Here is a 13,447-nt window from a genome sequence, read left to right as displayed (position 1 = left end):
AGGCACAAAGCCTGACGTGAAACTATGATTGAACATGGTGCGGAGCCAGTTCGTTCTGAAGTTCTTGTAAAACGCAGCCTGGGATGTTGTCCGGTCCCATGGATGCTGTGTTTTTGGCTTTAGAGAGTGCAGCTTTTACCTGCATAGTTATGATTACAGGGACTCTGCATTATTCCTGTATTGATATGGGTCCTTTAGAGGGTGAGAGGGGGGTAAAGTTAGCACTGAACCTATCTGCCAAGATGTTGGCAATATTAGTTAGTTCTGTAATTTTCATGCCATTGTGCTGTAACTCAGAGCAGATCTGGGTGTTTCCATTGAGATTCTTGACATAGCTATAGAATGCTTTGTGGTTGTCCCTAGAACCAGTGCTGATTTTGTTTTTGTAGCTAGCTTTGGAGGATCTTATAAGGGATCTCAGCTTCTTACTGAGGCTGACCAGGGAAACTCCTCCACTCATGGGATTTTACTCTCTTTTGCAACAGTTTCTTCCTTCTGTTGCAGAGTTTGTTTATGGCAGGAAACCACCAGATTGGCTTCCTTTTTTTGGAGAATAGCGTCTTGGTTCTGTTTGGGAAGAGCACGATCCATGCACTCGTGTAAGTGCTTATAGAGTGCATTTGTGTAGGAATCAGCAGTTCTAACTGTATTGTCCATCTGCATGGGTGTCAAAGTTCACCACTTCTGTCTTAAGAAGCAGGAAGTTGGCTTTGGAGAAATTTTTTACCATGATTTCTTTAATGTGGGGTCGGGGAGGGATGTGGACATCTAGGATGATTAGCTTATGGTCGGATCTGACCTACAAGGATTTGACTTCAGGTGTGGAACATCGGTCACTCATGTTGGTAATGACTAGGTCTAGGATATTGTTGCCCCTGGTGGGGGAGTGGATAAGTTGATCCAGGGCATTATAATTTATGAATTCCAGAAAGTGTTGAGCGAAGGAGTTGGTACAGGAGTAGTTTCCCAGTTAATGGTGGGGTAGCTGAAATCACCCATTATTAGGGTGTTTGGTTAAACCCTAATATTTTCCAGTATATCAAGAAAAGAGGAGTGGGAATCCTGGCGCATGGTGGGGAGATCTGTAGCAAGGTACAATTTGGATTGCAGTTTTGCCCAGAGTTAGTTGCACTTGGATAACCTCGGATGCATTACGTTGAGCAACTAGCCAGGAGGTGTGGCTATCCTTAATGAATACAGACACACGTCCACCTTTGGTGTTCCGGTCCAGGTTAGGTGGCCGAAAAGTGTGGTATGAGTTATAGCATGGTAATGCAGGGGTGCTCTCTGTAGCCTTGAACCAGGTCTTAGTCACTGCATAGATATTGATGTTCTCCATTTTAAGGAGTGCCTCGAGGGAGTGCATTTTGAGATTTAGACTTCTAGCACTGAGTAGCATTACCCTCAGTTTTTGCTTGCCTGGTCTTGTTACGGTGGTGAATTTGTCATTTGAACCTTGCCTAAAAAGGCACTAAAGGGGCAGCAAGAACCTTAGCCAGTATCCGAATCCCAGGGGTGACAGGTGCAAGCCATCTCTAGCAAAGTATCGTGGTCTGTCGAACATGTCATCCCAGGCATAGAGACATTGGATCCCCTTAGAATGACACAAAAAGCTTAGTCAATTGCTGAAGTCAATCATTTTGTCCTTGTACTGCGGTATCATTCTAGGCGATGGCAAAATGCTACTCAGGGCTAGGGTCATACTTGCCTGGGCTACAAGATCTGAGAGCTCTTCCATGTCTCTTCATGTAGTCCAGGGAGGTACGTCTCAAGTCGTTCACACCAACATGGACAATGACAGAGTCATATTTCTACTTGTTGTGGAGTGACCCGAGTGCGTGGGTTATGTGGTGGATCTTGGCATCCGACAGGCAGCTGACAGTAACCTTCTCCTTGTTTAGCCTGGTGAATGGGACATCAGTGTGCCTGACTATAGATTCACCTATGACTAGTGTGTTGGGTATGCTGTTTTGCCTTATGGGCTGTGGCTGAATGGCACACTGAGTCTGTAGGCCGTGTGTCACTTGGGTTGTGTTGGGGGGTGGAGGTTGCTTGTGTTTCTGCTTTGGAGGTCTCTGTTGCTTGAACAGATTATTACGGAGAGCCTCCGCAAATACTTTTGTGTTTCTGTGTGTGGATTTTGGTGTAGGTTTAGTGGGACTATGTGACGAGTGTGGTGTGGTGCAAGTGTTTACCTTCTCCTCTTGACTGTCAAGTTCAGTCTTGGTTGAAGGGAGCTTTATCTCCAGTTTGGCTAGATAAGTGCATCTCTCACAGATTGTGGTGTTGGGTGGTAGGAGGAAAGGGTTGTCTGTGTACATGAGGCAATGCTACACTGCCCCAAGATGTCCATATTCATCAGATAGACACTGGGAGCTGACCCTTGGACATGCCTTTTGTAGATTTTCCTAATAGAAGTTTTATGGGAAGACAAAAGTATATGTAAGACAGGAGACAAGAGCATAGGGTGTCTGGCTATTAACAGAAGTGGAGAAACCACACTGTTAGCTTGAGGTTTGAGATATCTGGATGAATCACGCCCTGTTGGGTGAGACAGTAGATCTGGGATCGGAATAAGTATCCAAGGTGGGTGAAGAAGATGAGGACTAAGGAAAAGGAACCAAACCTGTCAAGGCCAGTAAGGTACAATGAGGATGACTTTGCTCTTCAACCTTGCAGCTTTCTTTTAGAAACTTGGGAACCAAGTGAGTTGGTGGATAAGCATACAGAAGACTGAAGGGCCAATCGTGGAGCAGAGCGTCCCTTGATGACTACTCGGTGGAAGGATTAGGGCAAAAAAGCTGCTGCAATTGTTGTTTAGGGGAGACACAAAAAGCAAGGCTGGCCTCACTGATGGAAAATCACTTCTGTCACTTTTCTTTTGAGAGACCACTCATGCTCAACTTGTCTGCTATCAAGATGAACTTCTCCAGAAGGTGCATTGCTATCAGAAAACAGCTGGATGACATTGCCCATTGCCCACACTCAGAGTACTTCTCAACACAAGGGGTAAAATCTGGTTCCTCCTTGTTTGTTGATATACCAAACTAATGACATATTGTCTGTTTGGATCGCAACTGAAAAGCTTTCAATGCTAAAAGCACTGCTCTCATCTCAAGGACATTTATATGCAAATTGGCTTCTTTGGGGGACCAATTGCCTTGGACTGTTTCCCCCAAGAAGTACTCTCCTCCCCATCCAATATGAGCTGTGCCCGTGGTCACTATGAACGGACGGCCTTGTAAAAGCTGACCTGACCTTATCCACCACCAAAGGTATTTTTTGCATGATCCTTATTTGAGCTGACACCAGCTGATAAAGAATTAACCACGGAGATGCTAGCATCCACTGAAGAATTCTCACATGAAATCTTGCTAGGTGGAGTAGAATTAGGGCTGCTGACATTGACCCCAAAGTGTGAAGAATCAACCAGGCTGAAATTCTGGTGTTGTGAACAACCTTTGTGACCTGGAACCTCAACATCTGTGTTCTGGTTACGGGATGTGAAGCTCTTGCAGATACAGTATTGAAAACTGCCACTTGAATGGTTGCAACTGAGACTTGTTGCAATTTATTGTAATTCCTAGAAGGGAGCAAGTTTGCAGTACCTGGTCTCTCACTATTATGAGTAGATGCCTGGTCTTTGGTTTTAATAAGCCAGTCTAAATACAACACCTGGAATCCCTGCATTCTCAAGTGAGCTGCCACGACTTCCATGCATTTGGTGAACACACTGGGGGCTATGGTGAGATCAGAGGGCAGGGCTCTGAACTGGGAATGAGTGGCTCGCAGCCAGAAATGCAAGAACCTTCTGGACCGCCTGTTCATTTTTATGTGATAGTACGTATCTTGAAGATGTACATCCCATCGTCCTTGCCTAGAAACGTCAGGATGAATTAAACTGTAACCATACAAAACTTGAGGGTCGAACAGACTTGTTCAATTTGCTGAGATCCAGAATCAGTCTCCAGTCCCTTGTTTTCTTTGGCACGGAGAAAAATCTCGAGTAAGTTCCAGACCCTTTCTGGTCTAGTGGGACCACCTGGAGGACTCTTTTTTAGCAGCTTTTGTATCTCCAGTGCTGCTGCTTTCCTCTGACTGGGTGGAACATATGGAAACTTTTGCGAGTATGGAGGTGGAAGGGAAAAGGGAATTCTATTTCCTCTGGAAATAATCCTCTGCACCCAAGTGTCTTTTGTGATATCTAGCCAAGCTCTCTGGTGCAGGGATAAACAACCACTGATTGCCTCCAAAAGGGGACAATTGGGCCTCCTTTCAGAAGTGTTGATAGGGCCCATAAGAGAACATCTTTCTAGACCCTTGGTTTTAAGGGCCACCTCTACCATGTGGGCAGTGTCTTCAATTAGTGTTCCCCCTCTTGCAAAGGACCTCAACATTTTTTTGATCTACATTTTCCATCCCCCTCTAGAGTTCCTACAGAAGGTCCTTTGAGGGGGTTGAAAAATGTACTCCTACAGCAGAGAGTCCTTCCATCTTTTTCACACATGGAGAGCATCCTTCACCCTGAGGTAAAGTAAAAAAATCCATCAATGGGAGAACTGACTAAAGACGACGAACGGCTCCAGAAAGTCAGACAAAGGCATTCGGGCATGCCTTCTTATTGAGTTGCCTGAAAGCACTGCCTTTGAGGTACTCTTAGCTGCATGAGAGAAGCCTCATGGATGAATCTGAGATAGACTAAAGTGTTGCCAAATACGAGGCTACTGAAGCTCGAGTTTCTGCAATAGTGGCCCCTGAAAGAGTACTTGACAGTTCCTTTATCAAATCTCTTCGCAACCTAGTGAAATGTGCCATACAGTTCAGCAACCTAAGGGCAAAGTTCACTGAAGTACAGACACCACAGACTCATTATTAGAGGGATGGACAGTGGAACTTAGTTTCACAAGTTCCTTCTTCAAGGCCACTGCCACAATCATGGCATCTACTGGTACTCCCTTGCACCAGAATTCCCTTCCTGTTGGAGGTGCCAGAAATCGGTCTGGTCTCTTGGCAACAGGTTCAACTCTATCAAGTTCCTTCCATGTCCGCTGAGAGATCAAATCAATGAGCTCATCAAGAGAAGAGTTATCCAGAAGGTAGATGGGTCAAATACAATCACCTCCAATCACCTCCAGGAACATACATTCCTCCGGAAAAGGATTCTGGGAGGATCAACCACCCTGTTCTATAATCTTCAGAATGTCTCCAAATTACATGTTTTTGGGTGGTGATGTAAGGGATCCTTCCCCTTCATCGAAACCAGTATCTTCTTTAATTCATTCATGTGGGGAATCCAACTGCCTCCTTCTGCACTTTCTCTTATGGAGTACTTCATTGGTGGGATGTTCTGGGGAAATCATTATTTAGTAACTTCAATTATCACTGATTTGCCAAAACCCACAAACCAAAACAAACTATAAATGAGGCAAAATGTGGGCATTCTGCAAAAATCTGGACAAGTGACAGCTATGACTAAAGAACACTTGCACAACAATTCTACAATGCACCTCTCTAATGCATTACTAACACTACCTTTTGAAGTGAAGCCAGCACTAACAATGCTTACCGAACAACACAGTTCCCACGGTTGGTAGCAAAGATGACAATGGGTGCAATTGTGGACTCCAGGGCTCGGTGTAGATAGGTAAAGCACTCAATGTCGAGCATGTGAACTTCATCAATAAACAACACACCAGGCACAAGCTCAGCAATACCTTGGTCAATATACTTATTCACCACCTTGTTAATTTCGCCACGTAATTTATCTGTAAAGATAAGTAGAAAACAAAGCCTTTTAATGCTCACTACAACAATCTTGACAAGTCATGATTTAAACACTTCCTAAAAAAAATATTCATTGGTCCATTAGTTGTAGAGTACTTCAATTTTTAATTTTGCCATCATTTACTCTGTAGTTTACTAATATTTACCTCACAAAATCATATTACCTGTAATTAAACAGTAAATGAAAAAATGTAGCCACAATAACAAAAACAAAAGGAATTTTTTTCTGATGGCATGGCACCAGTATCAATTTGTGTTACGGCAGTTCACACATTTCTGATGACCCAGAATGGGGGGAAAAAAAATTCCTCTATCGACATATGCACACACACATTTTATTATATATATATATATATATATATATATATATATATATATATATATATATATATATATATATATATATATATAAAAACACATACACATGTACACATATGTACGTACACACTTTATATATATATATATATATATATACACACACATATACATACACACACACGCATACACACCACACAGATATTAATATATATATTGCAATACCATGTTTCTTTGTTTCTTACAAGATATTGTAATTTTGTTGATAAAATACAAAACAGGCAGACTTTCTGTGGAATGAAAACAAATAAAAAGTCAATGAATCTCAAAATGACTTATCCATCCTGCAGGAAACTTTGTCTCAAATAAATAATGGATATCAAAATCATGGCCTGAAACTAATCTACCCCAGTGACCTACCACATTGACAATACACCACTGAGAGTTAACCCAGCTGTTTGGGATTTGGGAACTTGCGTGGACAGTGGCACAACTTTTGACCAACATGTGTCTACTGTTTTAAGAAAGTCCTTCTATATTGTACAGCTTATAAACAAAGGGACTGTGTCTAGATCTACTGATGCCATTGTACCCCTTTACTTAGCCCTCATTAGGCCAACCATTGAATATGCCTCCTTTAGGATGCATCTGTCCAGACACATGCAACTGTAACGCCCACAGAGATAACTCAGTACAAGGATACAAGAACTAAACAACCTGTCCTACATGGACCAACTCAAAGCCCTGTCACTAAACTCTATATCCAACCGACTGTTAAGAGGTGACCTGTGTATGGCATACAAGCATCCTCTAACCCAGTACTGCTGAATTTACTGCATATCAGTAATTCAAATGGCATCAGAAATACACTACCTGGGGATCTAAATATCTTGTACAACATCAACAGAATGGTTTGGAAAGACAGGTACATCTCAGACAGGACACCGCTGTTCTGGAGCAGACTCCCTATCCATGTAAAACAAAGCCCATCCTTGTCTGTATTCAAGCGCAGCTTGGACGTATGGATGAGAAACAGAAAATGTACCCAGAACTACACCTGATACTATTAATGGACAAAGAAAGTTATTAAATGCTTTATCCCATGCATGGGTCCCCTCAAATTATCTATGGTATGATTCCAGTTATTCTCATCACAGGTAATATATGATTTATCATGAGATAGATAAGCCCAATCTATAACTGAATGTAATAGGTTATTTTGAGTGCAAACAAGAGAAATTGGTTACACTTACAATGACTCACAAGGGCAATTAGCGTAGTACTTACCTATGAACCTCTAAACTGTTACAACAGGTAAAACAAACAGGAATATACTTACAATATAATACATTAAGGGCTTTAGCTGCCTTAGCAGCAGTACTTAAGGTCATAGGTTCATAGGCAAGAACTAGGCTAGCTGCCCTTATGGGACATTTAAGCCTAGTGAATTTCCTTTCCAAAGGTGAAAAACAAACCCTGTAGCCTGTGTCTGTGAGGTTAACACTGTAACCATTACACTAACCCCAGGTGCACAATACATTCTCAAGGGAAAACAGTCTTTAAAAATGCACCGTCCGGCAAGTCCGTTTTTCCAAAACAAAGTCTCCCTTGGGGAATAAAAGTCTTTCTCCAAAGTACTCTTATAACCAGGGCTGTCAGGGATGAAACAAAGTCTTACTAGAAATTCTCTGGTCATGCAATTCCAAACTTCCATTAACATATCACACACCTTGTACTGGACTCATTCCTCGAAGCTGGCAGCTCTGACCTTGGTTAGTCTCTTTCTTCACCAAATGTGGTCCAGACACCACTGGACATCCAATTCAACAGCTTCTCTCATAACAGGTTTACTTTGGCCTTAAAGGTGCTGATTAACAGCTGATGTTAAACTTAAGTCCACGTATTTCAACTTGAAGAACCAGTCTATATAATTTAAGTGCATTCTCTCATATACCCCCCAAAACAAATCTATTCTCCCCCTACCAGACGCACTCAAAGCCTAATCCTACCTCTAAGCTCCTTAAAACATCCCTACCCATGCCTGCCTATTTCCATTACCTGCTGGGCATTCACCCAGTGGAATCACCATCCCATGTTACAGTACACACATACAGGCCTTTTCTTAAAACGTATACAAAAAATATCACATAGTTTGCGCGCGGTGTGTGTGTGTGTGTGTGTGTGTGTGTGTGCATATACAGTGGATATAAAAAGTGTACACACCCCTATTAAAATACCAGGTTTTTGTGATGCAAAAAAAATGAGACCACAATAAATCATTTCAAAACCTTTCCCACCTTTAATGTGACATATAACCTGTACAATTCCATTGAAAAACAAACAAATCTGTTAGGGGAAAAAATATAAAAAATAAAAAAACTTACAATAAGCTGGTTACATAAGTGTGCACATCCTTAAACTAATATTTTGCTGATGCACGTTTTGATTTAATTACAGCATTCAGTCTTTCTTGGGTAGGAGTCTATCAGCATGGAACATCTTGACTTGGCAATATTTGCCCACTCTTCCTTGCAAAAGCACTCCAAATCTGTCAGTTTGCAAGGGCGTCTCTTGTGCAAAGCCCTCTTCAGGTCACCCCACAGAATTTCTATTTGATTTAGGTCTAGGCCATTCCAAAAAGTACAGTTGTGTACACTTACCATAAATGTAGAGGTTTGAATGTATTCACTGTTGCAGTCATCACACACTTGGGTTATTTGACTGCAGGTAGCCCTCAGTCAGCCCGAATACCAGAGACTTAGTATTTCTATGTTGGTTGCTGTCCCTCTAGGACAGATGTCAGGTTGTAAGGGGTATAAAAACAGGCAGCTGATGCCACTACATCAGTTTTTCTTGCCCCAAATGTTAAGACCACCTCCAAATGGGGAGCTAAGTTATGGTGGGGAAAACACCACCAGTAAAAAGTAAATACCAACACCCCAGAGGGGGATGAGTAAAGGACAGAGAGGAGAAAGGGAGACAAGGGGGCTGGAGGGAGGAAAACCTGGTAAGTGTACACAACTGTACTATTTTTTTTTTCGTGTTTCACTGTTGTAGCATCACACTTGGGTAGATTCTCAAAGCTGAAGAAGGGTGGAGGCAGTCAAGAAGAGTTGGGGCTGGCTAGTATGCCTTGCAGGACTGCTGTTGCAAAACCCGCCCTGGATTTGGAAAAGATAGGCAGGTGGTAATGTTTGGTGAATGTGTGTACAGAACTCCAGGTAGCAGCTTCCAGGATGCCCCTGGTGGGGACTCCACTGAGGAAAGCTGTAGATGTGGAAGTTGCCCTAGTGGAGTTGTTCTGACCCCCTGAGGGTTGTTTTCCAATGGTGCTTGTAGCAAAAATGGATGCAGTGTGCTATCCATTTGGAAACTGTTTGCTTTGAAATGGCCTTGCCCTCTGCCCCGATGCAAAGCTGACTAGTAACTGGTCAGATTTCCTGAAGGGCTTAGACCTATCAAGATAGAGTCCGAGTTGTCTTTGCACATCCAAGGAGTGCAGGATGCTTTCCCCTTTAAGAAAGTTGGCAAATGGATAGACTGGTTGAGAGCCACACTGGACACCACTTTATGCATAAAGGAAGGGTTGGTTAGTCCTGAGGGAAACCCTGTCAGCATGGAAAATAATGAAGGGTTCCACAGCCATAAGTGCTTGTAGCTCTGACACTCTGCTCGCTTAAGTGATGGCCAGAAGCAAGGCTGCAGGCTCAAAGGTGGGTAGTGTGAGCTTTTCCAATACAAAGTTAAGGTCCCAAGCAGGGGTGAGTACTCTCCTAGGTTGGCCTTAAGTTGTTTGCCCCTCTCAGGAACTGTTTGATAAGAGGGTGACAGAAGAGAGGTGGCTCAGTGTTGTAATAAGCCAAAATGGCAGAGGCATGGATCTTAATGGAGGAAAAAGATAGGCCTCTGTGGAGCAGATCTGCTAAGTAATCCAGGATTAGAGGCAGGGAGGGCAGAGTTGTGTTATCTCCTTTAGAATGAATCCAGGAGTGGTACCTTTTCCACTTAGCATAGGATTTCCTTGTACTGGGTCTTCTGGCTTCAAGAATTATGTCCAGCACCTGCTTGCTTAGGCTGATAACTGGGGAAGAGTTCAAGGAATAAGCCAGGCTGCAAGATTTAGTGTTTGCAGTTGTGGATGCAAGATCTTTTCCCCCTGCTGAGAGAGCAGAGTTGGGTTCTGGTGTAGGTGCCAGGGTAGCACCGGTGACAGGCTGCATAGGAGTGGGTACCAGTGCTGGCATGGCCAGTCCGGGGCAATCAGAATTGTCCTTGGTCTATCCTGTCTTATCTTGAGCAAAACTCTTGAGAGAAGGGGGGGGGGCACAGACAGAGATGTACTGGAAGGATAGGGCATCCACTTCCCAGGGCCTGCTGTGAGGTGTCCTAGTGCAAAATCTGCTAAGCTGGTGATTGCAGGGGAAGGCAAAGAGATCCACCTCTGGGGTCCCCCATTTCTGAATCAGAAGGTCAAAGGTGCTGGCCTCTAGATGCCAATCGTGTGGGTCTAAGATTTCTCCTTAAGTCATCTGGCTGGCAGGAATTGAGCTTGCAGATGGATCTGCATGTCCAAGGCCGTGTTCCACAGGGCCATGGCTAGTCTGCAGAGTGGGTAAGAGTGGGTTCCCTCCTGCTCGTTGATGTACCACACAACTGTGGTGTTGCCCGTTTTTATTAGCAGGTGTCCTGGTGAGAGTAGGGATCTGAAAGCTTTCAGATCGTGCTGCACAGCTAGCATCTCTTTTTGGTTGATGTGCAGATGAATTTGACTTTGGCTTTAGTGGCCCTGATTGCACTTGCCATCCATGTGTGCCCCCACAGGCATAGTCTGATGCATCTGTGGTTAGGGTCTGGGCGGCGTGGGGTTGAGTAAAGGGCAGTCCCTTGTTGTGGTTGCATGCTGCTACCCACCAAAGAAACTCTGCCCTTAGACAGGGTACTATAGGAATGACTGTTTCTGGATCCTGAGACTGTTGGCACCAAAGACTTTTTAAGTACCATTGAAGTTTCCTCATATGCAGTCTGGCATATGGAATTAGTAGGATGCATGAGGCCATGAACCTTAGGACCTGCAAGATTTTCCTTGCGGATAACTGGGTTCTGGTGGCCATTTGAGTAAAATAGTCTGACAGAAAGGCTTGTTTTACTGAAGCAAGGAATGCCATCTGGGATGCTGTGTCCAAGCTTGCTCCCAGGAATAAAATCTTTTGGTTGGGGACTAGTTTTGATTTCTTTTCATTGATGGTGTACCCCAGGGAGGTTAGAAGGTTTTTTTTTACAAATGTCAGGTGCTGCAACAGCATTTCCTAACTGACTGCCTGAATCAGGCAGTCATCCAAGTAAGGGTAAATATGAATATTTCTCTGTCTGCAGTAAGCAATGGCTGGAGCCAGGCATTTTGTGAATACTCTGGGAGCAGTGGATAAACCAAAGGGAAGTGCAGAGAACTGATAATGCATAGATCCTGCCCTGAAGCGAAGATATTTCCTGCATGACTCTCTTATAGGGGATGTGTAGATGGGTTTCTTTTAAGCCTAAGGTGACTAACCAGGTATCTTTGGTTAGCATAGGTAGAAGCTGCTGCAGGGTCAGCATTTTGAATTTTGGTACCACCAGGAAGGTGTTGAGAATTGAAAGATCTAGGATTGGGTGGCAAGTGCCCTCTTTTCTGGGTACCAGGAAGAGTCTGGAATACAATCCTTGACCTGTTTCGCAGGAACGTAATGAATTGCCCTTATAGAGAGCAGAGACTGAATTTGGTTTTGTGCCTGCTGCCCACTGGTTTGGAGGAAGGTCTGGGAACCCTTTTGGGGATGGCAGTGAGTGGAAGTAAAATTTGTACCCCTGGGATACAATGTTGTGGACCCATCGGTCTTTGGTGATGGAAACCCAGCACAAGCAGTTGGGCAGAGGTGGGAAGTGGAGTTGAAAAGTCATTGGGAATTCTTTCCATAAGGGGGTGGTTTAGCACTCCCTGCTTTAGAGGTGGAGGCACTCCATTGCTTAGATCTCTGCATACCCTGAGACTGTGGTCTAGGGGGTCTGTTTCCCCTGGGTCTAGTTTGAGATTGCCTAGAGGGGGCTGGAAAGGACCAATGCTTCGAGGGGCAATGTCTACTGAATCTAGGAGGCTGCTCTTGCAGGAATTCTTTAACTGTCTGCATAGATTTAGCTTTTTCTTCCATCTTTTTAAGAACCTCTTCTGCTTTGGTGCCAAACAGCTGGTCTTTGTTCAAAGGAGCATCTAATAACTTTGATTTGACATGGTCTGGCAGGGTCTGCTCCTTAAGCCAATCATGCCTTCTCAGTACAGTACCAGTGACTGCTGGCCTGCAAAATGCTTCTAAGGCGTCAAAGCCACACTGCAATGTACGCTTGCTGACTTGGCTTGTGGAATGCATAAGCTACTGCAATTCTTTACTTTCTGCACAGTCTGTAAAGGTAGCTATTTTTTAAGTTCCACAATATGTTGTTGGTATTTTAGCATGTGAAACTGACAATTCAAGGCCCTAATGGCGAGAGTTGCAGAGGTATATACTTTCTCACTCCATTTGTCCAGAGCTCTAGAATCCCTGTCCGAAGGGGTGGAATTCTTAGCTGTGGTTGCTTTGATACTTTTAGATCCCTGAGAGATGACCTCTGAATCAGCAGTAGGCTTTCTGAAAAGGAATTTGTGAGTCAGGTACTCTGTAATACCTATCCGGTTTCCTAGGAGCAGGGGGTAAAGTGTCAGGAGTTAAACTAGATTCCATAAAGACATCATCCACAACATCCATGACTGGGAGTATTGCTAAAGGCCTACGTTGTGGCAAATCTAGAAATTCTCCGAGTCTCTTTTTGTACTGAGGATAGTCTTGGCATTCCCAGTGGAAATGCTCTCAAAGTATGCAAGGTTTCATCAAAAGAGAAATCCTCTGGAGAAGCCAAGGGAATGGATTCCTCTGCATCTGAATCATCATAAGCAGACAAGGGTAAGTCTTCATAATCAGATACCTCAGAGTCGGACTCTTGGTCTGTTGAAGCTGCTGGGGAAGGCTGATTTCCCCTAATCAACATAATAAGGTCTTCAGTCATTCTAAGCATCTGATGTTGTGGCAGGGGAGCAGGTACATTCGCTTTGGTCATTTGTTTTTTTAGGCGTAGCGTGCACTCTTGGCCTTAGAAACTTTGGTAGTTTTAGACAGAACTGAAGACGTGAAAGAGGTCATCGGTTTATGTCGAGCATCGGTAGTATGAAGAACTTCCTCAGAAGCCAGTGCCTGCTCAACGGCTCCAGACTCACCCAAGGTAGAGACATCCGCAGGTTCCATAGTCAGAGAGTCTTGCTGCATACTGGACTCTGAACGGG

The 13,447-nt window shown here is 43.8% G+C and overlaps 1 protein-coding gene across 1 annotated transcript in view; it reads right to left on the bottom strand.

Moving 5' to 3' along the window:
- The window catches only part of RUVBL1 (RuvB like AAA ATPase 1), an 876,627-nt gene that overhangs the window by 301,478 nt on the left and 561,702 nt on the right, over positions 1 to 13,447 (bottom strand). Inside the window, exon 8 of the mRNA XM_044078536.1 lies at positions 5,567 to 5,765. Coding sequence (XP_043934471.1) covers positions 5,567 to 5,765 — 199 coding nt within the window. The remainder of the gene's footprint in view (positions 1 to 5,566; positions 5,766 to 13,447) is intronic.

Source organism: Protopterus annectens, chromosome 7.part1 (assembly GCF_019279795.1).
Source record: "Protopterus annectens isolate FY-2018-M chromosome 7.part1, PAN1.0, whole genome shotgun sequence".
NCBI lineage: Eukaryota > Metazoa > Chordata > Ceratodontiformes > Protopteridae > Protopterus > Protopterus annectens.
This window is presented reverse-complemented; position numbering and strand designations above follow the sequence as displayed.